Genomic DNA, 27,548 nt, shown 5'->3' with positions numbered 1-27,548 from the left:
GATGAGATCTCGGGGAAAGCCCAAGCTTACTGGAGAATGGAAAGAGCAGGAGACTGAGGATTCAGGGCTGGGGTGGGGGGTGTTGGATGACACAGTCCTGAGGGCTAAAGGAAGCTTTGAGAGAGGTGCCCAATTGTGTCCAATTTTGCAGAAAGGTTGAGAAGGATAGACTCGGTGAAAAATGGCTTTGGCAACTGGATGACAGTCAAAATGAGAAATGTCTTAAGGAAATGAAGCAGAAATGCACTTCTCTGGCCAATGACATTGCCAGAGGCTGACAAAGGGGCATTGGTTAAATGTTGATGTGATATGTGTGTTTCCTTAAGGAGGACTTAAAGACAGAACAACCAAAAATTCAGTTAGATACAACTAAAATATGAATGGTTCTTTTATTTATTAATTTATTATTATTATTACTATTTTGAGACAGGGTCTCACTCTGTCACCCAGGCTGGAATGCAGGGACGCAATCACGGCTCACTGCAGCCTGGACCTTGTCAGGCTCAGGTGATCCTCCCACCTCAGCCTCTCGAGTAGCTGAGACTACCGGTGCACAACACCATCCCTGGCTAACTTTTGTATTTTTTAGTAGAGATGGAGTTTTGCCATGTTGCCCAGGCTAGTCTTGAACTACTGAACTCAACTCAAGCGATTCTTCCACCCCAGCCTCCCAAAGTGCTGGGATTACAGGCGTGAGCCACCACACTTGGCCTGAGTGGTTCTAACATTCACCAGGCTTGTGACCCAAGACCAAAGTACCAAAATGATAGTTACTAACCTGTGATACCTTTTTTCACCTATCAGGTAGCAATACTGGGCATAGAAGAAAGAGCTTTTCTTGATACAGATTCCATCATAATGATACCTGGAAAAATAAAGGCTGTCTTTAAATTTTTGTCTAACTACTGACATGCTTTATGGAAGGCAGAGAATAGGTGAGCTAATGAAGACTTGGAGTTCTTCTCCAGGTTTTATCATTGGCTGCATTTCTCTGGAAAAGCTAATCCTTCAGTCTGACCAAGCTCTGTTATGTAGACAAGCAACTTCATACACTTTCACACATATCAGCCTTGAAATAGGTTTGTGGAGGCTCTCCTCTGCTTGCCTGATGCAGGACATGCTAATCTTAGAGAGATGTGATAGGGAAAGCCTCCTTGTGCCCTGCCCCGCCTCCTCAACCACTGCCTCCCCAACCCCCAGCACCCATTAACCTTTTTCAGGTGAAGGGAAAATGACACCAAGGTTCCCTCCACTGAAGTTGTCAGAAACCCAGTAGGGAAGTCAAGAGCCTTCTCAGTAGCCCAGACCTTCCTCCGCTAAGCCCAGGGGGCTATAGCAGCTTGTCCTGCCTTAAGACAAAATTTTTTCAAGTTAATTATTGCCCAGTATTAGGTTTGGCAAACACTTCCACTGTCTTCAATTCCTTGGTGAGTGGCAGCCCCCTTTCCTAATTTGGCTTCAATGTCTTCTCACTGATTTTCCCTCGCAATTTAAAACAAGCAACAAATAGCAATAATAATTGAGTGACAATTATGACACAAGGCACCCAATAATGCTGGAATTTATTTTCACATTAGAAATACAACCTTGGGGCCGGGCGCGGTGGCTCACACCTGTAACCTCAGCTCTTTGGGAGGCTGAGGTGGGTGGATCACCTGAGGTCAGGAGTTTGAGACCAGCCTGGCCAACATGGTAAAACCCCGTCTCTACTAAAAATACAAAAAATTAGCCGGGTGTGGTGGCAGGCACCTGTAATCCCAGCTACTCGGGAGGCTGAGGCAGGAGAATCGCTTGAACCTGGGAGGCAGAGGTTGCAGTGAGCCATGATCATGCCATTGCACTCCAGCCTGGGCAACAAGGGTGAAACTCCGTCTCAAAAAAAAAGAAAATTAATATAGCCTCGGGACCACACCTCTGGAATATAATTCAAATATGCTAATTTGGTGAACATAGAGACTTTAGTTCAAAGGGTAATTAAACAGTTCCAAGGGTGGACATGGTGGCTCACACCTGTAATCCCAGTGCTTTGGGAGGCCAAAGTGGGAGGATCACTTGAGCCCAGGAGTTTGAGACCCACCTGGGCAATTTAGCAAAACCTTGTCTGTAAAAAACACAAAAACTAGCCAGGCCTGGTGGGACACACCTGCAGTCCTAGCTACTCAGGAGGCTGAAGTGGAAGGACTGCTTGAGCCCAGGGACTTGAGGCTGCAGTGAGAAATGATCACACCATTGCACTCCAGCCTGGGAGACAGTTGCATTACTTGATGTGTGTTAATTATTTAAATATTTCAAGAATGAGACACTTACCTAACTGTAGAACAATAAAAATATATTGTAACCTTCATATATTAACAAAATAGAGGCCAGTGTTTGGTTCTAGCATCAACTGAATGATTTCAGGCACTGGGAATTAATGTGAATTGTGGACACTCTTTGGTAAGAGTTGTTATTTATAGTTTGCTTTGTTTTGCATTTTTTATCGTTCATTTTGTGATTTTCCAAATCCTTGTTTTTAACATTTGAAATAAAACAAAAATTCTCAACTTACCTGGCGCTTCCTCTAGTGCCCAGCCTCCAAGTGCCAAGGTCCAGTAAAACCAATCTCACAAGCTAAAAGAATAAACCAGGTTTAAAGTTGCAACTTGAAAACTTAGAAACAAACTTCCAATTTTTTGTCTTACAATATTTAAATGACATTCCTTTTCCTCTTTTCTAATAAGCAAACAATAAAGAAAATAAATATAATAATAAAGTAATAAGGTAACAATAAAGAAAATAAATGTAAATGAAATTTTTGGGGAAAAAAAATCAGACAAGTGTCAAAAAGAAAACATACCACTTGGAGGCCAGGCACAGTGGCTCCTGCCTGTAATCCCAACACTCTGGGAGGCTGAGACAGGCAAATCACTTGAGGTCAGGAGTTTGAAACCAGCCTGGCCAACATGGTGAAACCCTGTCTCTACAACCTGGTCTCTACTACAAATACAAAGGCTGGGCATGGTGGCTCACGCCTGTAATCCCAGCACTCTGGGAGGCTGAGGCAGGCGGATCATGAGGTCAAGAGATTGAGAACATCCTGGCCAACATGGTGAAACCCCGTCTCTGCTAAAAATGCAAAAATTAGCTGGGCATGGTGACGCGTGCCTGTAGTCCCAGCTACTAGGGAGGCTGAGGCAGGGAGCTACTAGGGAGGCTGAACCCGGGAGGTGGAGGTTGCAGTGAGCGGAGATCGCACAACTGCACTCCATCCTGGTGACAGAGCGAGACTCCATCTCAAAACAAAGGAAGAAACAAACAAACTTAGCCAGGTGTGGTGGCACACACCTGTAGTCCCAGCTACTCTGGAGGCTGAGGCAGGAGAATCAATGGAACCAAGGAGGCGGAGGTTGCAGTGAGCCAAGATCATGCCACTGCACTCCAGCCTGGGTGACAGAGCAAGACTCTGTCTCAAAAAAAAGAGAGAAAAAAAGAAAACATATCACTTGGAGAAAATGCCATTTAAATCTCGATGTTGGCCAGGCATGGTGACTCATGCCTGTAATCCCAGCACTTTGGGAGGCCACAATGGACAGATCACCTGAGGTCAGGAGTTTGAGATCAGCCTGGTCAACATGGTGAAAGCCCGTCTCTACTGAAAATACAAAAATTAGCTGGGCGTGAACCCAGGAGGCAGAGGTTGCAGTGAGCTGAGAGTGCATCGCACTCTAGCCTAGGTGACAAGGGTGAAACTTGGTCTCAAAAACAAAACAAAACAAAAAACCCTCAATGTAATTTCCTCCAGTCTTTTTTTCAAAGCCCCAATATGTGTAAGTGTTCTCTGGGTTTCATATTTAATACCTGGCATCACACAATTAGCATGTCTGCAGTTTTGCATTCTACTTTCTTCCCTCAACATTATGCCACGGATATTTCCCCTTGTCATAAAAAATTCTCTGGAAACAGGGAATTATGAACCATAGTTATAATTGGGCTCACAGGTTGGCATCATAGTCCAACCTGTGAGAATGCTATAATTTTACCATTTTCCTCTTTTTCTAATGTGATAGTCATTTTCACTTTTTAAATTATTATTATACTTTAAGTTCTAGGGTACATGTGCACAACATGCAGGTTTGTTACATATGTATACATGTGCTATGTTGGTTTGCTGCACCCATCATCTCATCATTTACATTAGGTATTTCTCCTAATGCTATCACTGCCCCAGTCCCCCACCCCCCGACAGGCCCCAGTGTGTGATGTTCCCCGCACTGTGTTCATGTGCTCTCATTGTTCAATTCCCACCTATGAGTGAGAACATGCAGTGTTTGGTTTTCTGTCCTTGTGATAGTTTGCTGAGAATGATGGTTTCCAGCGTCATCCATGTCCCTGCAAAGGACATGAACTCATCCTTTTTTATGGCTGCATAGTATTCCATGGTGTATATGTGCCACATTTTCTTAATCCAGTCTATTATTGATGGACATTTAGGTTGGTTCCAAGTCTTTGCTATTGTGAATAGTGCTATAATAACATATGTGTGCATGTGTCTTTATAGTAGAATAATTTATAATCCTTTGGGTATATACCCAGTAATGGGATCACTGGGTCAAATGGTATTTCTAGTTCTAGATCCTTGAGGCGGCACCACACTGTCTTCCACAATGGTTGAACTAATATACCACAGTGTAAAAGCATTCCTATTTCTCCACATCGTCTCCAGCATCTGTTGTTTCCTGACTTTTTAATGATTGTCATTATAACCAGCATAAGATGATATCTCATTGTGGTTTGATTTGCATTTTTCTGATAACCAGTGATGATGAGCATTTTTTCATATGTCTGTTGGCTGCATAAATGTCTTCTTTTGAGAAGGGTCTATTCATATCCTTTGCCCACTTTTTGATGGGGTTGTTTTTTTCTTGTAAATTTGTTTAAGTTATTTGTAGATTCTGGATATTAGCCCTTTGTCAGATGGGTAGATTGTAAAAATTTTCGCCCATTCTGTAGATTGCTTGTTCACTCTGATGATAGTTTCTTTTGCTGTGCAGAAGCTCTTTAGTTTAATTAGATCCCATTTCTCAATTTTGGCTTTTGTTGCCATTGCTTTTGGTGTTTTAGTCATGAAGTCTTTGCCCATGCCTATGTCCTGAATGGTATTGCCTAGGTTTTCTTCTAGGGTTTTTATCATTTTAGGTCTTACATATAAGTCTTTAATCCATCTTGAGTTAATTTTTGTATAAGTTGTAAGGAAGGGATCCAGTTTCAGCTTTCTACATATGGTTAGCCAGTTTTCCCAGCACCATTTATTAAATAGGGAATCCTTTCTCCATTGCTTGTTTTTGTCAGGTTTGTCAAAGATCAGATGGTTGTAGATGTGTGGTGTTATTTCTGAGGCCTCTGTTCTGGTCCATTGGTCTATATATCTGTTTTGGTACCAGTACCATGCTGTTTTGGTTACTGTAGCCTTGTAGCATAGTTTGACATCAGGTAGTGTGATGCCTCCTGCTTTGTTCTTTTGACTTAGGATTATCTTGGCTATGCAGGCTCCTTTTTGGTTCCATATGAACTTTAAAGTAGTTTTTTTCAATTCTGTGAAGAAAGGCATTGGTAGCTTGATGGGGATGGCATTGAATCTATAAATTACCTTGGGCTGTATGGCATTTTCATGATATTGATTCTTCCTATCTATGAGCATGGAATGTTCTTCCATTTCTTTGTGTCCTCTTTTATTTCATTGAGCAGTGGTTTGTAGTTCTTGAAGAGGTCCTTCGCATCCCTTGTAAGTTGTATTCCTAGGTATTTTATTCTCTTTGTAGCAATTGTGAATGGGAGTTCACTCATGATTTGGCACTCTGTTTGTCTGTTATTGGTGTATAGGAATGCTTGTAATTTTTGCACATTGATTTTGTATCCTGAGACTTTGCTGAAGTTGCTTATCAGCTTAAGGAGATTTTGTGCTGAGAAGATGGGGTTTTCTAAATATACAACCATCTCATCTGCAAACAGGGATAATTTGACTTCCTCTTTTCCTAACTGAGTACCCTTTATTTCTTTCTCTTGCCTGATTGTCCTAGCTAGAACTTCCAACACCATGTTGAATAGGAGTGGTGAGAGAGAGCATCCTTGTCTTGTGCTGCTTTTCAAAGGGAATGCTTCCACTTTTTGCCCGTTCAGTATGATATTGGCTGTGGGTTTGTCATAAATAGCTCTTCTTATTTTCAGATATGTTCCATCAATGCCTAGTTTATTGAGAGTTTTTAGCATGAATGGCTGTTGAATTTTGCTGAAGGCCTTTTCTGCATCTATTGAGATAATCATCATGTGGTTTTTGTCATTGGTTCTGTTTATGTGATGGGTTATGTTTATTGATTTGCGTATGTTGAACCAGCCTTGCAGCCCAGGGACGAAGCCGACTTGATCATAGTGGATAAGCTTTTTGATGTGCTACTGGATTCGGTTTGCCAGTATTTGATGGAAGATTTTCGTATCGATGTTCATCAGGGATATTGGTCTAAAATTCTCTTTTTTTTTTTGTTATGTCTCTGCCAGGCTTTGGTATCAGGATGATGATGGCCAGATAAAATGAGTTAGGGAAGATTCCCTTTTTCTATTGATTGGAATAGTTTCAGAAGGAATGGTACCAGCTCCTCTTTGTACCTCTGGTAGAATTTGGCTGTAGAATCCATCTGGTTCTGCACATTTTTTGATTGGTAGACTATTAATTATTGCCTCAATTTCAGGATCTATTATTCAGAGATTCAACTTCTTCCTGGTTTAGTCTTGGGAGGGGGTAGGTGTCCAGGAATTTATCCATTTCCTCTAGATTTTCTAGTTTATTTGCATAGAGGTGTTTATACTATTCTCTGATGGTAGTGTGTATTTCTGTGGGATCAGTGGTGATATCCCCTTTATCATTGTTTATTGCATCTATTTGATTCTTCTCTCTTTTCTTCTTTATTAGTCTTGCTAGCGGTCTATCAATTTTGTTGATCTTTTCAAAAAACCAGCTCCTGGATTCACTGATTTTTTTGAAGGGTTTTTGTGTCTCTTATCTCCTTCAATTCTGCTCTGATCTTAGATATTTCTTGCCTTCTGCTAGCTTTTGAATTTGTTTGCTCTTGCTTCTCTAGTTCTTTTAATTGTGATGTTAGAGTGTCGATTTTAGATCTTTCCTGCTTTCTCTTGTGGGCATTTAGTGCTATAAATTTCCCTCTACACGCTGCTTTAAATGTGTCCCAGAGATTCTGGTACATTGTGTCTTTGTTCTCACTGGTTTCAAAAAGAACATCTCTATTTCTGCCTTCATTTTGTTATTTATCCAGTAGTCATTCAGGAGCAGGTTGTTCAGTTTCCATGTAGTTGTGCAGTTTTGAGTGAGTTTCTTATTCCTGAGTTCTAATTTGATTGCACTGTGGTCTGAGAGACAGTTTGTTGTGATTTCTGTTCTTTTACATTTGCTGAGGAGTGCTTTACTTCCAATTATGTGGTCAATTTTGGAATAAGTGTGATGTGGTGATTCTGTTGATTTGGGCTGGAGAGTTCTGTAGATGTCTATTAGGTCTGTTTGGTGCAGAGCTGAGTTTAGGTCCTGGATATCCTTGTTAACCTTCTACCTCATTGATCTGTCTAAAGTTGACAGTGGGGTGTTAAAGTCTCCCATTATTACGGTGTGGGAGTCTAAGTCTCTTTCTAGGTCTCTAAGGACTTGCTTTATGAATCTGGGTGCTCCTGTATTGGGTGCATATATATTTAGGATAGTTAGCTCTTCTTGTTGAATTGATCTCTTTACCATTATGTAATGGCCTTCCTTGTCTCTTTTGATCTTTGTTGGTTTAAAGTCTGTTTTCTCACAGGCAAGCATTGCAACCCCTCCTTTTTTTTGCTTTGCATTTGCTTGGTAGATCTTCCTCCACCTCCTTATTTTGAGCCTACGTGTGTCTCTGCACATGAGATGGGTCTCCTGAATATAGCACACTGATGGGCAATGATTCTTTATCCAACTTGCCAGTCTGTGTCTTTTAATTGGGGCATTTAGTCCATTTACATTTAAGGTTAATATTGTTATGTGTGAATTTGATCCTATCATTATGATGTTAGCTGGTTATTTTGCCCATTAATTAACGCAGTTTCTTCCTACATCGATGGTCTTTACAATTTGGCATGTTTTTGCAGTGACTGGTACTGGTTGTTTGTTTCCAAGTTTAGTGCTTCCTTCAGGAGCTCTTCTAAGGCAGGCCTCATGGTGACAAAATCTCTCAGCATTTGCTTGTCTGTGAAGGATTTTATTTCTTCTTCACTTATGAAGCTGAGTTTGGCTGGATATGAAATTCTGGGTTGAAAATTCTTTCCTTTAAGAATGTTTAATGTTGGCCTCCACTCTCTTCTGGCTTGTAGGGTTTCTGCTGAGAGATCCACTGTTAGTCTGATGGGCTTCCCTTTGTGGGTAAATTGACCTTTCTCTCTGTCTGCCCTTAACAATTTTTCCTTCATTTCAACGTTGGTGAATCTGACAATTAAGTGTCTTGGGGTTGCTCTTTTTGAGAAATATCTTTGTGGTGTTCTCTGTATTTCCTGAATTTGAATGTTGGCCTGCCTTGGTAGGTTGGAGAAGTTCTCCTGGATAATATCCTGAAGAGTGTTTTCTAACTTGGTTCCATTCTCTCCGACACTTTCAGGTACATCAATCAACGCAGATTTGGTCTTTTCACATAGTCCCATATTTCTTGGAGGCTTTGTTCATTTCTTGTTACTCTTTTTTCTCTAATCTTGTCTTCTCACTTTATTTCATTAATTTGATCTTCAATCATTGATACCCTTTCTTCCACTTGATTGAATTGGCTATTGAAGCTTGTGCATGCATCACAAAGTTCTCGTGCCATGGTTTTCAGCTCCATCAGGTCCCTTATGGCCTTCTCTACACTGTTTATTCTAGTTAGCCATTCATCTAACCTTTTTTCAAGGTTTTTAGCTTCCTTGCAATGGGTTCAAACATCCTCCTTTAGCTTGGAGAAGTTTGTTATTACCGACCTTATGAAGCCTATCTCTGTCAAATCGTCAAAGTCATTCTCCGTCCAGTTTTGTTCCGTTGCTGGCGAGGAGCTGTGATCCTTTGGAGGAGAAGAGGCGCTTGGTTTTCAGAATTTTCAGCTTTTCTGCTCCGGTTTCTCCCCATCTTTGTGGTTTTATCTACCTTTGATCTTTGATGTTGGTGACCTACAGATGGGGTTTCGGTGTGGATGTCCTTTTTGTTGATGTTGATGTTATTCCTCTCTGTTTGTTAGTTTTCCTCCTAACAGTCAGGCCCCTCAGCTGCAGGTCTGTTGGAGTTTGCTGGAGGTCCACTCCAGACCCTGTTTGCCAGGGTATCACCAGCAGAGGCTGCAGAATGGCAAATATTGCTGCCTGATCCTTCCTCTGGAAGCTTTGTTCCAGAGGGGCACCCACCATATGGGGTGTCTGTTGGATGCACCTGGGAGATGTCTCCCAGTCAGGCTATGTGGGGATCAGCAACCCACTTAAGGATGCAGTCTGTCCATTCTCAGAGCTTGAATGCTGTGCTGGGAGAACCACGGCTCTGTCTTCAGAGCTGTCAGACAGGGACATTTAAGTCTGCAGAAGTTGTCTGCTGCTTTTGTTCAGCTATGCCCTGCCCACAGAGGTGGAGTCCACAGAGGCAGTAGGGCTTGTTGCACTGCAGTGGGCTCCATCCAGTTCGAGCTTCCCAGCTGCTTTGTTTATGAACTCAAGTCTCAGCAATGGCCAATGCCCTGCCCCACCCCTCACCTGGCTGCATCCTCGCAGGTTGATCTCAGACTACTACTGCACTAGCAGGGAGCAAGTCTCCTTGGGCGTGGGACCCACTGAGCCAGGCACAGGAGGGAATCTTCTGGTCTGCCAGTTGCTAAGACCTTGGGAAAAGTGCAGTATTTGGGCAGGAGTGAAATGTTTTTCCAGGTACAGTCTGTCATGTCTTCCCTTGGCTAGGAAAGGATATCCCCCAACATCTTGAGCTTCCCAGGTGAGGTGACACCCCACCCTGCTTCAGCTCACCCTCCAAGGGCTGCACCCACTGTCCAACCAGTCCCAACAAGATGAACCAGGAACCTCAGTTGGATATACAGAAATCACCTGTATTCTGCGTCGATCTCACTGACAGCTGCAGATAGGAGCTGTTCCTATTCGGCCATCTTGGAAGCCAGACCCCATTTTCACTTTTTATTATCCATTTGTTTGCCTAATTTGTTTTCACTTTCTGGGTTTGATTAGTGAATGCTATCTTGTTTATCAGCACTTTGTTAGAGAGCCATGACATTACACTTATGACCAATAGAAGTCTGGTCTAGTTTCCGAATCAGCGAGGTTCATGACAAGCGTGGCATCCACGACATGCGTGTTGAGTGGAAATCCTGGATTATCATGAAATTACGAAACACAGAGCAGGGAAGCCACGATGTTTGGAGCTGTCAAGTAATTACTTCTGTTCTTTTTCTACACCCTGTCCGTAATCATTCAGTCCTTGCTTCTGCTTGGTTTCATGTTGCATCCCTCTTTCTTTCTTTTTTTTTTTTTAAATTAGCTCCCAAGCAGTGGGATTTGATGGAAATTTGAACCATTTTTCCTCTTTTCTGACTCCAGGTCCTACCTCTTCCTGCAGGAAGCCCACACAAGCTGGGATGAGGGGGAGGCAAGAAAAAAGAGCAAGGTAGGCAAGTTTGACACAATTAACACCTTGATCATGCCTCCAAATGCAGAGGGTCTTTCAGGGAAGGAGAACCAAAATGTACAGGAGAAAAATGACAGGAGATGACAGGCACGGTGGCTCATGCCTGTAATCCCAGCACTTTGGGAGACGGAGGCGGGTGGATCACGAGGTCAGGAGATCGAGACCATCCTGGCTGACACAGTGAAACCCCATCTCTACTAAAATACAAAAAAAAATTGCTGGGCCTGGCAGTGGGCACCTGTAGTCCCAGCTACTCCGGAGGCTGGAGAATGGCATGAACCCGGGAGGTGGAGCTTGCAGTGAGCCGAGATCATGCCACTGCATCCCAGCCTGGGCAACAGAGTGAGACTCCATCTCAAAAAAAAAAAAAAGAAAAGAAAAGAAAAGAAAAATGACAGGAGACAAAAGGAAAAGTCAGCCAAATCTAAATGCAGTATTAGAAGCTAGAAATTCCTGTTGTCAACAAGAGATTCTGACAACTTCATCTCCTCTAACTTAAGAAAATCATTGAAAAGCCTTCCTATATGTTTAGTTGCAAAGCAAAATCCAGATGCACATCTTAAGTACCTACAGAAATTATGAGAAAGTATGCAGCAGGCTCAGATTCTAGCCCTGAGAAATAATCTGGTGTTTGGGAGAGAAAAGCAGAAGTAAAGTGCCTGATTGTCTGGCAAAGTAACACTCTGTACATTGGATAATACTGAGTCACCCCAACCCCAGACTATCCTGTGATTTCATTTTAATATAGAGAGCAAACACAACACAGTTAAAATGAAAAAATCAACTGGGATAACTTGCAGAAAATATAATTAAGTTAAAAATTATATCCTGAACATAGAGAGAACTCAAACAAATCAATAGGAAATACACCCCAGTAGAAAATGATCTGGTGGTAATATGTACACACACAACATACACATGACCAAAGCGCATGCAAAAGTCCTCACCTTATAATCCAATAAATGCAAGTAGAAACAGCTAATTCTAATTTTTACCCAGCAAGTTTTCTGGGGTAGGAATGTTATGAATTTGTGTAAGAATACCATGAATCATCATCAGGGATGGGAACTGACTGCAATTGTTTATAGTTGGTTTCAAAAAGCAATTCAGCAGGCCACATGTGGGGATCTATCCTAAAAAAAATGACCAGATATGGATGGGGACTTACGGTGTTTAAAACAAAGGAAAATTACAAACAACCTGTATTTCCAATAAGGGATATGGTTAGGCTGGGCGCGGTGGCTCACACCTGTAACCCCAGCACTTTGGGAGGCCAAGACGCAGATGCATTGCCTAAGCCCAGGGGTCCAAGACCAGCCTGGGCAACTTGGCAAAACCCTGTCTCTACAAACAAAACAAAACAAAACAAAATTAGCCAGGTGTGGTGGCACACGTGTAGTCTCAGCTACTTGGGAGGCTGAAGTGAGAGGCTTGCTGGAGCCCAGGAGGCAGAGGTTGCAGTGAGTTGAGATCATGTCACTGTATTCCAGCCTAAGTGACAGAGCAACACTCTGCCTCAAAAAAAAGGGGGGGATATGGTTAAATAAATTATGGTACACCCCCCAAAATATTTCACAGCTATTATACAAGATGCACTTGAAAATATCTTAATGTGAAAATGCTTATGATATTTGAGGCAAAAAGAATGATAAAAGTTAGTATTTCTTGGGGGCTTTCCACGTCCCAGGACTGTTTTATTCCGTTTACATCTGTTTCTCATTCATTTCTTAAAAGAACCTCATGAAGTAGATACTATTATTAATATTACTATTATTAATATCCTCACTTTATATACGATGAAGTGGAAACAAGATGGTTATCTTACCCAGGGTTACAATCTAAGAAATTCCATTCCAGGCTTGATGCTGTTAAAAATTTTACCACGTTACCTGACGGCTATCTGTCTGTCTGCCTGTGTGTCTGTCTATCTACCTATTTATTTTTATCAGTTAGGGTCCCAATAGGAAACAGCACACTCAAGTGAAAATAACTGAAGAAGACTTTGTCAAAAGGAGTCTTTATAATAGGTGTGGCCAGGAGGTAAGGAAGCAATAAGAGGCCATGCAGTACTCAAGGCCCAAAGAGGAAACAAAAATCAAATCAGGAAGAAGAAAGTCTTCTCAGGGGTCCTCTTGTCTAATTATTATCTGTCCGTCCATCATCCATCCACACATCAATCTTTCAATCCATCCAGCCTTGCAGCCTCTGTATGACAGGATGAGGCAAAAAGACAGCAGATAACATGCCATAAAGTGAATTGTGAGACACATACCCTAGGGGACTTGTGTCTTCCAGCATTTAGCTGAAATGTGGTTATAGAATGCTACAGAAGCCCTTAACACTAATCCCCCACAATGAGGTAGAGAGGATAGGACACATAAGGGGCTTTCCGGCTTCGAGACCACCCTCTTCCCTGGTGTGGGAGGGGTGTGGGCCCCCTCAGGCCTGAGTCACTCAAAGAGCAGCCTCAGACTCCTGGTGGGCAGTGAGGGCAGGGCTGGCCAGCAGCTCTGGCAGGAGAGTGGAAGAGATGGGTGCAGCTGTGGGTTCAGCCGGCTCATCCACCGTCTGTGCAGGCTGAGAATGGCTGCGTCCTCTCCATGGAAGAGCTGGCATGTGGGAGAGCCCAGACTCTGCCCTGTGAGACCCCTGGTCAGGCAGTCAGCCACAGCAGCCCTGGCAGATAGCCTGCCGGGCAGGCAGCATGTGACCGCTGAAAAGGGTCTTTCACCAAGCCTGGGGATGCACACTGGGACAGTCCCTGGGGATGCATGCTGAACACTACCACCGGGAGACAGGGTCCGCCTGCCCCCAGAGCCTGCAGCCATGAAATAAGTACTGTCCAGCCACTTACCTCCTTCTCTCCCTCCCAGAAGGGTCAGGCCACACCTGGTGAGCTGTGGGAGGAGGCAGAGGGAGGGAAGAAGCCCCAGGCCTAGTTCTCTGTGGCAAGATACCAAGCTGGAGGGGGTGAGGAAACAGCTCTACTTTAAACTGAGTTCAGAGTTTTGATATTTTCTGGGACTGGGTACTCTAAGCATCAGACTGATGACATTGTTGGGTAGTTACAGTGACAACAAAACTTGGTGTCATCCAAGAGTTTCCAGCAAGGTCATGCTGATTGCTCAAATGCTCACTCAGGAGCTGAGGAAGAACCAGCCACTGGACACCTTCAGACACAGAACAGGAAGATGAAGTCGCCATGTGGTTACTTCTCCAGCTCCTGCCGGTCCCATATGTGTGCATGAGTGAGTGTGCACATCTGCAAATGAACTACACACATGGGCCTGTATCTCTGGACAGGGAAGTGATAGCTGGCATTCATTTTCTTCTTTTTACACATTCTCCTCTAATTTCCACATTTCCTACAAAAGGGATGTAGTCCTTTTATAATCAGAAAAACATCAGCAAATGTTATTTCAAAAGAGGAAGTCAGCCTTCCGGAAATTCCCTAATCCATGTAAAATATCACTTGTACCCGGAATGAGCCTTACCCATCACATGCCCAGTACCGCCACAAAGAGCAAGAAACATTCCAACATCTGCACAGGAACTTGGCGAGAAACCGACTCTATTCCCAGGGGAGGAGGGAGGAAGTGAGAATTGCGGATTTGGTTGTTTCTCTTGTAAACATACTTTGGGATCATATCCTTTTCCTTTCCCCTCCCTTCTCCATTTAGTCACAAATTCAGCAGCACAGAGACCCTTCCCAATACCAGCTCAACTGATGTGGCCCATTTTTCAGGCAAATTTCCAATGAGAGCTGAAAGTTAGTACCTTGGCATCTTGAGGAATTCTAGAGGAATCTGAGAGTACTGAGATAAAAAATGCTTCCTAGCTGCATGTAGTCACACACTGGAGTCCCTTTAACTTTTTTTCTAATGCTTTGCAGTGGAATTACCATGAAGGTGAAACAGCCTTATAAAAAGATCTTTAAAAGTTCATGAAAAAGAGTTTTTGCTATGTTAGAAAAGGAGGTAGGAATCCCGTGGAGCTAAAACACATCAAGCCAAAGTCACCCACTTCCCTCTGATAAGGGTAGTAGATGGCTGGATGGGAAAAGGCTGCAGGGCCAGGATACCCAGCACTCAGCTCAGCCTTGGATGATGTTTCCCAATATTTGGAGTGATGAAATGGCAAAATATGACCTGGATGAGAGCAGCTGGGGGAATTCCCAGCTAGTGGGAAAGCCTTAGAGTCACCTAGCAGGATGACTTGATAAGACACACTTTTCAAACATAGCCACTTCAGCAGGTAGGGAAGACTAGATGAAGCAGGTTGGGAATTCTATGATTCAAGAATATAGTGAGAAATAGAACTGCAGGTCAAAACTGAATAGGTGGCCAGGCACACTGGCTCACCCCTATAATCCCAGCACATAGGAAGGCGGGCAGATCATGAGGTCGGGGGATCGAGACCATCCTGGCCAACATAGTGAAACCCACTCTCTACTAAAAAAAATACAAAAAATTAGCTGGGCGTGGTGGTGCACACCTGTAGTCCCAGATACTTGGGAGACTGAGGCATGGGAATCGCTTGAACTCAGGAGGCGGAGGTTGAAGTGAGCCGAGATTGTGCCACTGCACTTCAGCCTGGCAACAGAGCAAGACTTTGTCTCAAAAAAACAAAAAACAAAAACAAACAAACAAAAAACACAAAAAACTGAAGAGGTAAAATACAATAGGAATAAGAGTATAACTACTCTTGGGTCCAAATAGTTAATTACATGATGATAACAGTCTGATAACAAGAACAACATTTTGTATTTATATAGAGTATTAATATTTTACAGTTTACAAGACTGTTTTGGGAGGCTTACCTTAGTTTCAACTCTTTAGAAAAAAATACTTAAGGGTTGTTTCTGTTGACTACAAGCTTAAAGTGAACAGATACAGAAAAATAAAAGCCAATAGTAGCCAAAAAAAGGTAAGTGCTCTTGTCCTTTGAGCACATCTGAGGCAGTGGGTTGCACCCTTGGGGCCACCTTTAAGAGAAACATCAATAATTGAAGTCATAACAAAACAGGTGGGCAGGGAGGTGAAGGGAAGACAGGGAGAGGTGAACAGTTGTTTCAAATATGTGAGCAGCCTCCATATTAGAAGATTCTGTGACTATCAGAAACGTAGAGTTTCCACAAATGACCAGAAGTTTCAAAGATGAAGACTGTGTTTGGAAGAATGGATCTAATCATTTCGATGTTTTGCAGGTACAATTGAAATCCACAGGATTGCTGTGGGGAGGATAATGGTTTGGCCACATCCCTTGATGTCACTCAGCCATGCACTCCCTGACACTGCAAGGTCACTCCTGGACATACAGATGCAAGAGGCAGGAGGCTCATTTGAACCTGGGAGGTGGAGGTTGCAGTGAGCCAAGATTGCACCATTGTTGCAGCCTGGGCAACAAGAGGGAAATTCTGTCTTGGAAAAAAAAAAGAAGATCTTAATCTCCAGAGGAGATCTTTTAAGAGCCAATAAGTTCTCTCAGCACAACCAAATTATGAGAAACATCAGTTGTCCGATATCACAAAGTGGCTCTCAGCTTGTGTGGTGCCAAAGCAGCTCTCAGAGCTTGGTGCTTCTATGCAGGGAATACCATCCCAGCAAATCTGGCTCCCTGAGGAGTGCTTGGAGCTGCCATAATTACATTCCCTTAGGTGCTACCCATTCCTCATCCTTCGCGGCCCCTCACTATGAAGTGTGGACAAAGGGAAGTGGCTAACAGGACGGCTCTTCAATTAGCTGAAGGATGTTGACCAGCTGGTGGGAAGGAAGCCAAAGATACCCACTGAAAATCCATTAGACTCAAATACATTGCAACATTTCCTCCAATAACTTGCTTCCCTTTTTTGCACTCAGTGAATAGAGCGTTCTTAATCTTCAACAACTTACCTTCCCAAAGGTGGCTGGGTTGACTTGGTTCTCAGTGTTTTGCCCACAGGTCTCCACGTAAATCTCATACATGAGACAGCGAGGGAGGCTGCACCCTTTGCAAATGCAGAAGTTGTCGACCAACCTGGAGGAGAGGAGGACAAAGAAGAGGAAATTGGCATTTGTTTTTCTAGAGCAAAATATTTTGACAAAATCAATGGTCAAGATGTGTATGAGATTCCATACTTATGAAACATGTATAATTTATTGGATGAATCCCTGCGAAGGCTCACAACTGGCATCACTATGTACCCATTTGTCCTTAGGCCAGTGTTAAGTATATTGACTGCGGCTTTTAGAAGATCAGAAGCGCATAACGTGTTTCTGTTTTTGTTTGTTTCCTGGCAGGTTGGCATGCTAAAAAGAAGTTCAAATTAGGACTTCAGCAGACGCTGTTTCATAGACCTTTACAAAGGTTACAGCCAAGAGCTACATAACTACAAAGTGGAGAATTATTTATTCCACTTTATGAATAAGACACAAAACAATACCCAGGTAAATCCTATCACCCCTGCAGGCCAACCTGGCTTCCCAGGCCCCATTTTCACATCCTTCCCTCTGTGATCCCTGTTCCTCTGAAGCAGTTGCTTGCATGGTTCTTAAACCCCTGTGGTTAGGGCAGGCCATTATGTTTGGAGTCTTTGAATTGCAATGAGGTGTAAAACGCAAGACACAAAGACACACCAAGAGAGGCAGAGTGCTTTGGCTCTGCTTTCTTCCCTATTGGTACAGAGCCAGAGCAGCACAGAGAGAATGCAGCAGTGCCTGTGAACGCACCCGCGGTGCCTGTGACCTCTGCTCAAAGTGGGACCTTCAACTACCCAAATGCTCCTGGTCTGGGGGCAGAGTGTATTCCTTACCAATGAAGGGCTCTGGCTGAGGTTCACAGACCACCCCCGGCCCCTGGGGACAGCCAGGTGCCTGTTCCAGCAGCAGTATGTGAGTGTGGGGGTGAGTGGTGAAGGTGGCCTGGGTCAGAGAGCGTCCGTAGTGACATCCAGCCACGACCTTCCTTTCCCAGTGGGATAGACTGTCGTTCTTTAAAAAAAATACACAAAGCAAGCCAGTATAACTCTTAAACAAAGAGGAATATTTATTTAGCAGAGACTTTACAGACAATACATCTCCCTGGCATTTGTTTTTTTAGAGCATAATATGAGTATTTTGCTCTAGTTGGGTATATAGGCAGTATACAGCTGATCTTCCGGAATGAGGCACACTAGGCCCAAATTTACTTTCCTTGGGCACTAAAGGACATAGTCACAATTGTTAACCCCACTGGCTTCCCAGAAAAAAAGACACATGGACATAAGGAATGGGGGAATCTCTGGCCCTGCAATGCTTCCTTGGGGTAACAAATTACCACAGGCCCAGTGGCCTCAAACAACAGAAATGTATTCTCACAGTTCTGGAAGCTGGAAGCTTAAAAATCCAAGTGCCAGCAAGGTCGGTTCCAACCAGAGGCTCTGAGGGACACCCTGCTTGATATTTTTCTCCTTGTTTCTGTTGATTTCTGGAAATCCTCAGTGTTCCTTGGCTTCACTCCAGTCCCTGCCTGTGTCTTACACAGCCTTCTCCCTGTGTGTCCATATCTCTGTGAATTTTATTGTTTTTCTTTTTCGTATTTTTTTAGTACAGACCGGATTTTGCCATGTTGGCCAGGCTGGTCTTGAACTCCTGGGCTCAAGCGATCCACTCACCTCAGCCTCCCAAAGTGCTGGGATTACAGGCGTGAGTCACCGTGTGTGGCTAGTAGCACTGTGAATTTTCTTATCAAGATACCAGTGACTGGATTTAGAGCCCATCCTAATTCAGGATGACTTCAACTTAACCAATTACATCTACAAAGATCCTATTTCCAAATAAGGTTACATTCTGAGGTTCCGGGTGGACATGAGTTTTTTTTGGGAGGATGCTATTCAACCCAGCACAGGCATCAAGGAAGTAGATTTTTCTGGGATGCTTCCCTAAATCATTGTGGGAGCCTGACACTTCAGATACTTCACAATGGCTTAAATGCAGCTGCTACTGCATCAATTATTTGGCTCGAGGTTGAGTACAGGGTGATATCTATTGATGGGATGGTGGGATGGGGGAGTGGCAGATTCATATATATAGTCAGTATATATATATGTGTGTGTGTATATATATATGTATGTATGTATGTATGTATGTAGACAGAGAGAGAGAGAGAGAGAGAGAGAGAGACTCCCTCTGGAATGCAGTGGTGCAATCATAGCTCACTGCATCCTTAAACTCCTGGGCTCAAGGGATCCTTCTGCCTTAGCCTCCTGAATAGCTGGGACTACAGGCGTGTGACCATGTCCAGATACTTAAAAAAAATTTTGTAGAGGCAGGGTCTCACTATGTTGCCCAAGCTAGTGTTGACCTCCCATCGTCGAGCAATCCTCCCACTTGGCCTTCCAAAGTGCTGGGATTACAGGCACAAACCACTGCACCTGCCTTCTATTTCTTTTGTTAAGACACTACTTGTTGATATATGAAAAACTCAATATTGGAAGTATCACAGAAAGACGTTGGCTAAATCCGGGAAACTGAGGCAAAATGTGATGTGCATTGAATTCAAACTCACTTCTGTTTATTCATAGTTACTCCAGATTTAGTTAGGGAATTATCTCCTTAAAAAAGAAGTGTAAAAAATACAAACTCCTTAAAATGAACTGTAGTTTTCCACATTTGCTGATTGTTCTTTCCTGTGACAGATGCTCATTTGTTCTAAGTCTCTATGAATTGCTGTCCTCCAATTTCAAAATGATACTACCAAGCCTGCCTGTTACCTAAGTGGAAGAGGAAGGCCAAATAATACTCTTAATAAGAATAATAGTAAAGGTCTGTGGCCAAGAGTCCTTTCTATGCCACACATGTAAAGAAAGGGCTGCCTTCGGATGTGAGCCCTGTGTGGCTGCCTTGATCCTGTCAGTTCCAAGAGATTCATCCTGTTTCTGACCATGTGTCTGTGGTCATTTGCCCAACATTCTAAGCCAAATCGCAGAGGCTGACCAATGGCAGCCAGTCAGCATACAGTAACCGGACAAGCAGAAGGTTTGAAAGTGGACTTTGTCACCCAGTAGTTGCCTCAGCCTTCAGTGTCCACACACATGGGAAATTATGATCGTGACTATTACCCTGCACTTTGAACATCAAAGACCCAGGTTTCCATGCTGACTCTGAGATACCTGAGAGATTTGTGATCAGAAAACAAGCACATGACGTGCCCACTACCCTGGCTTGCACACAGAAGCTCTTATTATTATCATTTTTATGTCTACCATCAAAATCCGGAATGGAAGCAAGAAAGATGCTGATGTTGGCAGAGTGGCTGCACAGAGCACCTGCTGTAGGTGAGCCTGACTTCCAACTGCCTGGGGCTCCAAGGAGAGACTGAATGGGGACTGGCAGAACTGCTGGCAGGTGACATTGGTTAAGGGTTTTATACTCTGCCATCAAAATGTCCTTTGGTGATACACCTGGGAATAAAGCCTGTCTACATTTGGAGTGAATCAGATCACTAGATTCCTTGCTTAGCTTCATAATAACACTATTTTCCTGGTCTTGCCATCAGACAAGGTGGATTATTAAGATTTTGAGACCATTCATGATGTTCTCCTCACTTTGAGTGATGAACAATCTGATGATTACTGACTTCAGAGCACAAATACTTAGCCAGTGGTTCACACATTTTGAGTACTCGTTTTTTTTTTTTTTTTTTTGAGATGGAGTCTCACTCTGTCACCCAGGCTGGAGTGCAGTGGCGCAATCACGGCTTAATGCAAGCTCCGCCTCCCAAGTTCACGCCATTATCCTGCCTTAGCCTCCCGAGTAGCTGGGACTACAGGTGCCTGCCACCTCGCCCGGCTAATTTTTTGTATATTTAGTAGAGACGGGGTTTCACCATGTTAGCCAGGATGGTCTCGATCTCCTGATCTTGTGATCCACCTGCCTCAGACTCCCAAAGTGCTGGGATTACAGGCGTGAGCCACCGCGCCCAGCCTCTGAGTACTCTTTAAAGAAAAATGTCATGAGCAACTGGGCACAGTGGCTCATGCCTGTAATCCCAGCACCTTGGGAGGCTGAGATGGGCAGATCACCTGAGGTCAGGAGTTCAAGGCCAGCCTGGCTAACATGGCAAAACCCCATCTCTACTAAAAATACAAAAATTAGCTGGGCGCAGTGGTGTGTGCCTGTAATCCCAGCTTCTCAGGAGGCTGAGGTAGGAGAATCACTTGAACCCGGGAGGCAGAGGTTGCAATGAGCCAAGATCGTGCCACTGCACTCCAGCCTGGGAGACAAAGTGAGACTCCATCTCAAAACAAACAAACAAAAAAAAAACAAAGAAAAATGTCATGAGCCCCCCACACTAGGAACTAGAGTACCTTTTCGATCCGGCTGATCAAAAGCTACCATAAATTCTACACCTTTCCAAACAAATTTGTATTTTTAAAATTTCAACAGAGTCTGCAGAAATTTGTAAAAGTCTATGTGGGAGATAGTTGTGTAGTCTACAGCCAGGGCTCAGCATGCATTGGGATTAGGTAATGCTTAGGTTTTGCCTGGTCTGAAGCCAGGGGTTAGACCTGCTAGGTCTGCACTCCAGCAAGGAAGTCAGATCACTGTTCTTCATTCCTTTGTGCTCCCCAGAGCTTTAACCCCACCTCTCCCCATTTCTGCAGTCTTTCCTGTCCATGAAACAGAAAGCTTCTATTACCTCTGGCCCCTGAGACTTGGCCAAGCTCTCCTGGGGCCTTTCTCCTGGGAGAATTTATCCAATGTGGATGACAATGGCACTGATGTCTCTAACACATGTTGGGGTCCTAACAAGTGACTGATTAGAAGACAAAACAATGAAGTAATGTGGAAAATGGCAGGTTTCCTCCACAGGACAACAGTTGGGCCCCTCCCTGGTCTTTCACTCAGACACTGGCTAACGGAGATGTCTCCGGGCGTTCAGACCCCTTGCTCTGCACTACCCACCACTGCTCCTCCAGCATTGGAGATACTTTGCAATACCAGAGGCTGTTCTTGATGTTGATGTTAAAACCACTAGTACCAATTGTCTGTTTTGGGTTTTTTATTTTGTTTTGAGATGGAGTTTCACTCTTGTTGCCCACGCTGGAGCAGAGTGGCACAATCTTGGTTCACTACAACCTCCACCTCCCAGGTTCAAGCGATTCTCCTGCCTCAGCATTCAGAGTAGCTGGGATTTACAGGCGCCCGCCACCACACCCAGCTAATTTTTGTATTTTTAGTAGAGCCAGGGTTTCACTGTGTTAGCCAGGCTGGTCTCGAACTCCTGAGCTCAAGTGATCCACCTGGCTCAGCCTCCCAAAGTGCTGGGATTACAGGCCCGAGCCACCACACCCGGCCTCAACGATCTGTTAAACATACCACCTCATCAACTGGATGTCTAAAGAACAGCCTTCCCCAATGAAACAGTGAACCCTCCCTTATTTCCATTGCCTCCACCCCCCAACCTTGAAGAGAGGCCTATAGGGATAGGAACTTGTAATATGGGACTTGAATAAGTCAGACTCTCTGCTAAAATGGCCTACACCAGGGGCATCCAATCTCTTTTCCTGGGCTACACTGTAAGAAAAATTGTCTTGGGTCACATATAAAATACACTAACACTAATGATAGCTGATGAGCCAAAAAAAAAAAAAGCTCATAATATTTTAACAAAGTTTATGAAGGCCCAGCGTGGTGGCTCACACCTGTAATCCCAGCACTTTGGGAGGCCGAGGCAGGTGGATCACTTCAGGTCAGGACTTCCAGACCAGCCTGGCTAACATGGTGAAACCTTGTCTCTAAGAAAAATACAAAAATTAGCAGGGCATGGTGGCGCAGACCTGTAATCCCAGCTACTACGGAAGGATAAGGCAGGAGAATCACTTGAACTTAGGAGGCGGAGGTCACAGTGAACCAGATCATGCCACTGCACTCCAGACTGGACAACAGAGCAAGACTCTGTCACAAAAAAAAAAAAAAAGGAAAAGAAAGTTTACAAATCTGTGTTGGGACTCATGCAAAGCTGTCCTGGGCCTCATGCAGCCCTTAGACCAAGGGTTGGACAAGCTTGGTCTAGACCATCATAGGCCCCCTGGTTACCATTTGAAGTGAGTTCACAAACGGCCTTAGGAGGATGTTCAGGTATTTTTTAATCAGTCTCATCATTCTTTCAAGTCTCTGGAGCATAATTTAAACCCTGGAAACTCTAATTCACTAAATGGCGAACTGAAGTCATTGAAAGGCATCCTGAGTCCTTTTTTCTAAGAAGGATGCATGAGGGGCCTGGGTCAGTGGGTGTAGCAGAAACCTAGCCCGGCTGTGTAACACTGAAAAACGCTGTGTGCTTCAATATTTATTCATTTGATTTTTTTTTCTCTCATTGAAGATAAGACATATCAAAAATGTTCTTTTGGAGGAAAGTGGTAACTGTTTAGGCCTGCCAGGGTTATAATCACAAAACACGCCCTTCATTTTTGTGTCACTCACATGACTTTTTCAAAAGTCTTCCCTGAGAAATATTCTTTGAAACTTAAAAAGAGAAAAATGTACTCTGTTATATAACAGTTATTCACCTTGTAAAACTAAAGGTCCTAGAACTGGTTTCAATTATTTTCCTATTTAAGAAGATCTGCAACCCCATGAGTTTCTCGGTCCCAGGGGCTGAGGATATTTTTCTTTCCCTTTTTTCCTGCTTCGACTTAAATAGCTAGAAGTGAATTTCACAATGTGGAATGCATTGCTAAAGCTAAAAACTCCTTAGCTTTAAATTAGGAAACATCCCATCCTGGATCTAGGGAGAGAAAGCTTTTCCTCCCCTGGCCAGTGCTCAGGTGCTTTTGGATGTACATGGAAGCAGGGTCCAACCAACGGGCCCCCGCGGGGCAGACCCGATGGCTTTCCGCGGGAAGGGTGACAACGGGGAACCCACAGATGGAAAGCCCGGCCCCATCGCCGATTCGGGCCCGGGGCTTTTACGCGTGTGCGTGCATGGGAGGCCCCTCCGCCTGCGGCGGGCGAGCATCAGAAAGCGCTGGGCCTGGGGCCGCTCCTCACACCCGGCTTTGACCCGGCGTCCGGAGGGCAGCCGTAGCGGGAACCACGCTTCCCCTCCCCGGCCCCACCTCCTCCATCCGAGCGTCCCAGGCGCCTGGCAGCTCACCACTGGATGACGCCGCTGTGTGGGCCCCGGCTACCCCCGCCGCTGGACGGCGAGGCAGGCACCCCCTCCGCCATGGCTCGGCCCCGGACCTGCAGCACCGAGGCAGGCAGCGAGCGGCGGCCGTGGGCGGTGCTGGGTTACACCGGTCCTGCCACCGCCGCTCCTCGGTGTTTACTTTAGAAAGGGGCGGGGGGCGCGGGGCCGGAGCCCACTCCTCCAGACCCGAGCCCGGGGGCGCGGAAGGCGCGCGGCGAGTACGGGAGGCCACAGCTCCCCAACCCCCGCGCCCCGCCGAGGATGTGCGGACCCCGCCCTGCATCCTGCGGTGTAGGCTGGAGCCGCCTCCCGCTGGCACCCAGCGCCCTTCCCACCTGCTTACCAATCAAACAGGGACGCGAACAAGCAGCACCAACTTACACCTTTTCCAATCTGGTCGCGGTGTTGAATCCGTGGGGGTCCTTGACTTGCTTGGGCGTTGGAGTTATTCAGGCAGTTTTCAAAAATATTGATACCACGGCTGCCGCTCCCCCTCCCAGCCCCGCCCCGCCCCAAGAGGTTCTGATGAATTGGTCTGGGCGAGGGCAGCCTGGGCCAACCGGCTTTTTCAGGGCCCTGGGGTCATGCTAATGTGCCCGCCGTTGCTGAAAACCGCTGGACTTAGGAGTTTTGAAAAATCTCGGAGCTCAGAATTTCTGGCAGGCAGGCGCATCTGGACTTCTAGGAGGCTGGTCCCAGGTGACTCCAGTGTGCTGCTCCAGGTGAGCAGTGCCACCTCAACGTGAGTCCCCATATCTGTAGCCAGGCCCTGCCAGTCCTTGCCCTCAAGAGCCATTTATGTCAGTGTCATTGCTGTGTGACATGGAGCTGCTGGCCATCTCCAAATTCATTTCCTTTGTGGGGAACTGTGTGGTTGTTGTGAGTATTAAGCGACATTTACTTGGAAGGCTGTGGCATAGTCAGAGTTCAGTCATGCAGCCGTTACTGTGGCTGCTAACTGCTTCAGAGTCTCCGGGTAAGGATTTCTCAATCTAGATCAAAAACACATTTGCCGACTTAACAACAACAAAAACCAAACCGCCCAGTTTAAAAATGGGCAAAGGACTTGAATAGACATTTATCCAAGATAGCATTCCATTGTATAGATATACCATAATTTGTTATTCATTAGTCTTCTGTTGATGGTCATTTGGGTTGTGTCCAGTTTTGAGCTATTATGAATGAAGCTGCTATCTATGAACATTGCTGTTTTCCCCTGATACTGTTTTAAAAATCCATTTTCTATTCTCTTGCTTTTTTCTCCCTTGTTTATTTTCATTCTTTCTTTTTCTTTTTTCTTTTTTTTTTGAGACAGAGTCTTGCTCTGTCACCCAGGCTGGAGTGCAGTGGCACAATCTCAGCTCACTGCAAGCTCCAACTCCCGGGTTCATGCCATTCCCCTGCCTCAGCCTCCCAAGTAGCTGGGACTACAGGCGCCCCGCCACCACGCCCGGCTAATTTTTTGTATTTTTAGTAGAGATGGGGTTTCACCATGTTAGCCAGGATGGTCTCGATCTCCTGCCCTTGTGATCCGCCCACCTCGGCCTCCCAAAGTGCTGGGATTACAGGCATGAGCCACCATGCCCAGCCCCCTTGTTTATTTTCTTAAAATCCTGATGACTCTACCATAGACACCAAGTGACCTGGAGCTGAGGCCCATTCCCTGGTAGAATAATCATACAGATGAGAGCCTCTGTGTTCAAACCTACCACACAAACCAAGAAAACATCAATAATTGATATGACCTTGTTGTATTTATCAAGAGTTGTGATGAACTTGGTAGTTAAAATGTGAAGGCAGTACCTTGGTAGTAACTACCACAACATTCTTTCTAAGCAATGTTACAGAAACAATTTCCCCTATACACACACACAGATGTCTCACTCACCCATTTATGAACCCATGGTGTTATAAATAAAAGAGGTGAGCCGGGCGTGGTGGCTCATGCCTGTAACCCCAGCACTTTTGGAGGCCAAGGTGAGCAGATCACTTGAGGTCAGGAGTTCGAGACCAGCCTGACCAAACATGGCGAAACCCCATCACTACTAAAAATACAAAAATTAGCTGAGTGTGATGGTGCGCACCTGTAATCCCAGCTACTTAGGAGGCTGAGGCAGGGAGAATCGCTTGAACCCAGGAGGTGGAGGTTGTAGTGAGACGAAATCATGCCATTGCACTCCAGCCTGGGCAACAGAGTGAGACTCTGTCTCACAAAAAAAAAAAATAAATAAATATAAAAAATAAAAGGGGTAAAAGATGAAAGTTACATTTCTTTCTTCTTCCTCCATTTGCAACAAACTAGGAGTCAAAGACATTAAGAAACTAGTAACAAGGAGAAATTTGGCCCGGAATCAGTCCTCATTCCATATGCCATTTCAGTCTTCCTCTCCATCCCCCCAGCTCCAGCCCAGTCGGTGCTCTACGGATTGCGAATGCTCCATAAGTTCTGAAGACTGACCGCCTCTGTGATGTGGCCGCCATCCATCCTTCAGTCACTCACATCCAAGGTGACTTTTCTTGTCATCCAACATCCATGTTTAAAGACCTTTCCTCATTACCAGGACTTCTGATCCACTTAGGAAGGCCTCTAGAGGGATATATAGTTAAATATGGTAGATGGAATTATGTATTTACCGCCATTCCCTCCAAAAGCTTCACTCAAATAACAGATATGAGACTTAAAAGAAAGAAAGAAAGGACACAGAGCAAGATAGAAAATGACAGCAATGACATTTGGGAGCCTAGAAATCATGAGTTTGTGCTAATGGATTTAGCACCCTTGAGAAAGCCAAAATCTAAACTGGCAGAGGAAGAAATTCAGAAGTAGGCTGGTTTGTACAGCAGAAAGTCAGAAAGACTCAAGAACTAGAGGTACTAGGTGACTTTAAAAGTAGGGGTCCAAGTGAGACTAAAAATAAGTATATTGGTTAAAAGTCACTCTCAGAATCCATTACACCTGAATTTCCCCTCTGTGGTTAAGCAACCAGGCAACTGCCCCAGGCCACACTGGGAAGAAGACCCCAGGTTCACTCTCTGGAGAGGCAGGGCCAGAGGGATTCCAGCCCCGCAGGAACAGTGGGAAATGGGTGTTCCCATACTGAAAACAGGGGATTAAGTGTGACACTTGAGAGAGTGACAGCTCTCATCCCTTCTTCAATCTGACTCCAAGAACACAGGCAGCCAGGCTAATATCTCCCAAGAGGAGACAGGGAACTTCCTCCCTTGTAGAAATAACCTGACTTTCAGCCTGCAGAGCTTTGAGAAAGTGGACTACTGTTGCTTAAGCCCCCCCGAGTCGTGGTACCTTGTTATATAGCAGCCGTGAAAGACTGACAAAACCATCTTCCTTAAGAAGAACAGGAGGCCAGGTGCGGTGGCTCATGCCTGTAATCTCAGCACTTTGGGGGGCTGAGGTGGGCGGATCACGAGGTCAGGAGATCGAGACCATCCTGGCTAACATGGTGAAGCCTCGTCTCTACTGAAAATATAAAAAATTAGTCGGGCGTGGTGGCAGGCGCTTGTAGTCCCAGCTACTTGGGAGGCTGAGGCAGGAGAATGGCATGAACCCGGGAGGCAGAGCTTGCAGTGAGCCGAGATCACGCCACTGCACTCCAGCCTGGGTGACAGAGTGAGACACTGTCTCAAAAAAAAAAAAAAAAAAAGAAAAGAAAAAGAAAAAAGAACAGGAATA

General features: G+C 44.7%; 1 protein-coding gene across 36 annotated transcripts in view; it reads right to left on the bottom strand.

The window, feature by feature from the left end:
- Positions 1-27,548, bottom strand: part of LOC129057501 (DNA-binding protein RFX8-like) — a 103,067-nt gene that overhangs the window by 52,112 nt on the left and 23,407 nt on the right. For 16 of the 36 annotated variants that reach the window (XR_008522073.1, XR_008522074.1, XR_008522075.1 and 13 more), the window contains exons 10-12: positions 16,597-16,720; positions 2,549-2,610; positions 779-865 (exon numbers count right to left, since the gene is read on the bottom strand). Coding sequence is in view for 31 of the 36 variants with exons in the window: in XM_054547249.1 (XP_054403224.1) it covers positions 779-865; positions 2,549-2,610; positions 16,597-16,720 (273 nt within the window). In the remaining 5 variants the exon portion in view is untranslated. The other 20 variants (XM_063713354.1, XM_054547271.2, XM_054547269.2 and 17 more) reach the window with 20 other exon arrangements.

Source organism: Pongo abelii, chromosome 12 (assembly GCF_028885655.2).
Source record: "Pongo abelii isolate AG06213 chromosome 12, NHGRI_mPonAbe1-v2.0_pri, whole genome shotgun sequence".
NCBI classification, from domain to species: domain Eukaryota; kingdom Metazoa; phylum Chordata; class Mammalia; order Primates; family Hominidae; genus Pongo; species Pongo abelii.
The sequence above is the reverse complement of the archived record's forward strand: the minus strand, read 5'-3'. Positions and strand labels throughout refer to the sequence as shown.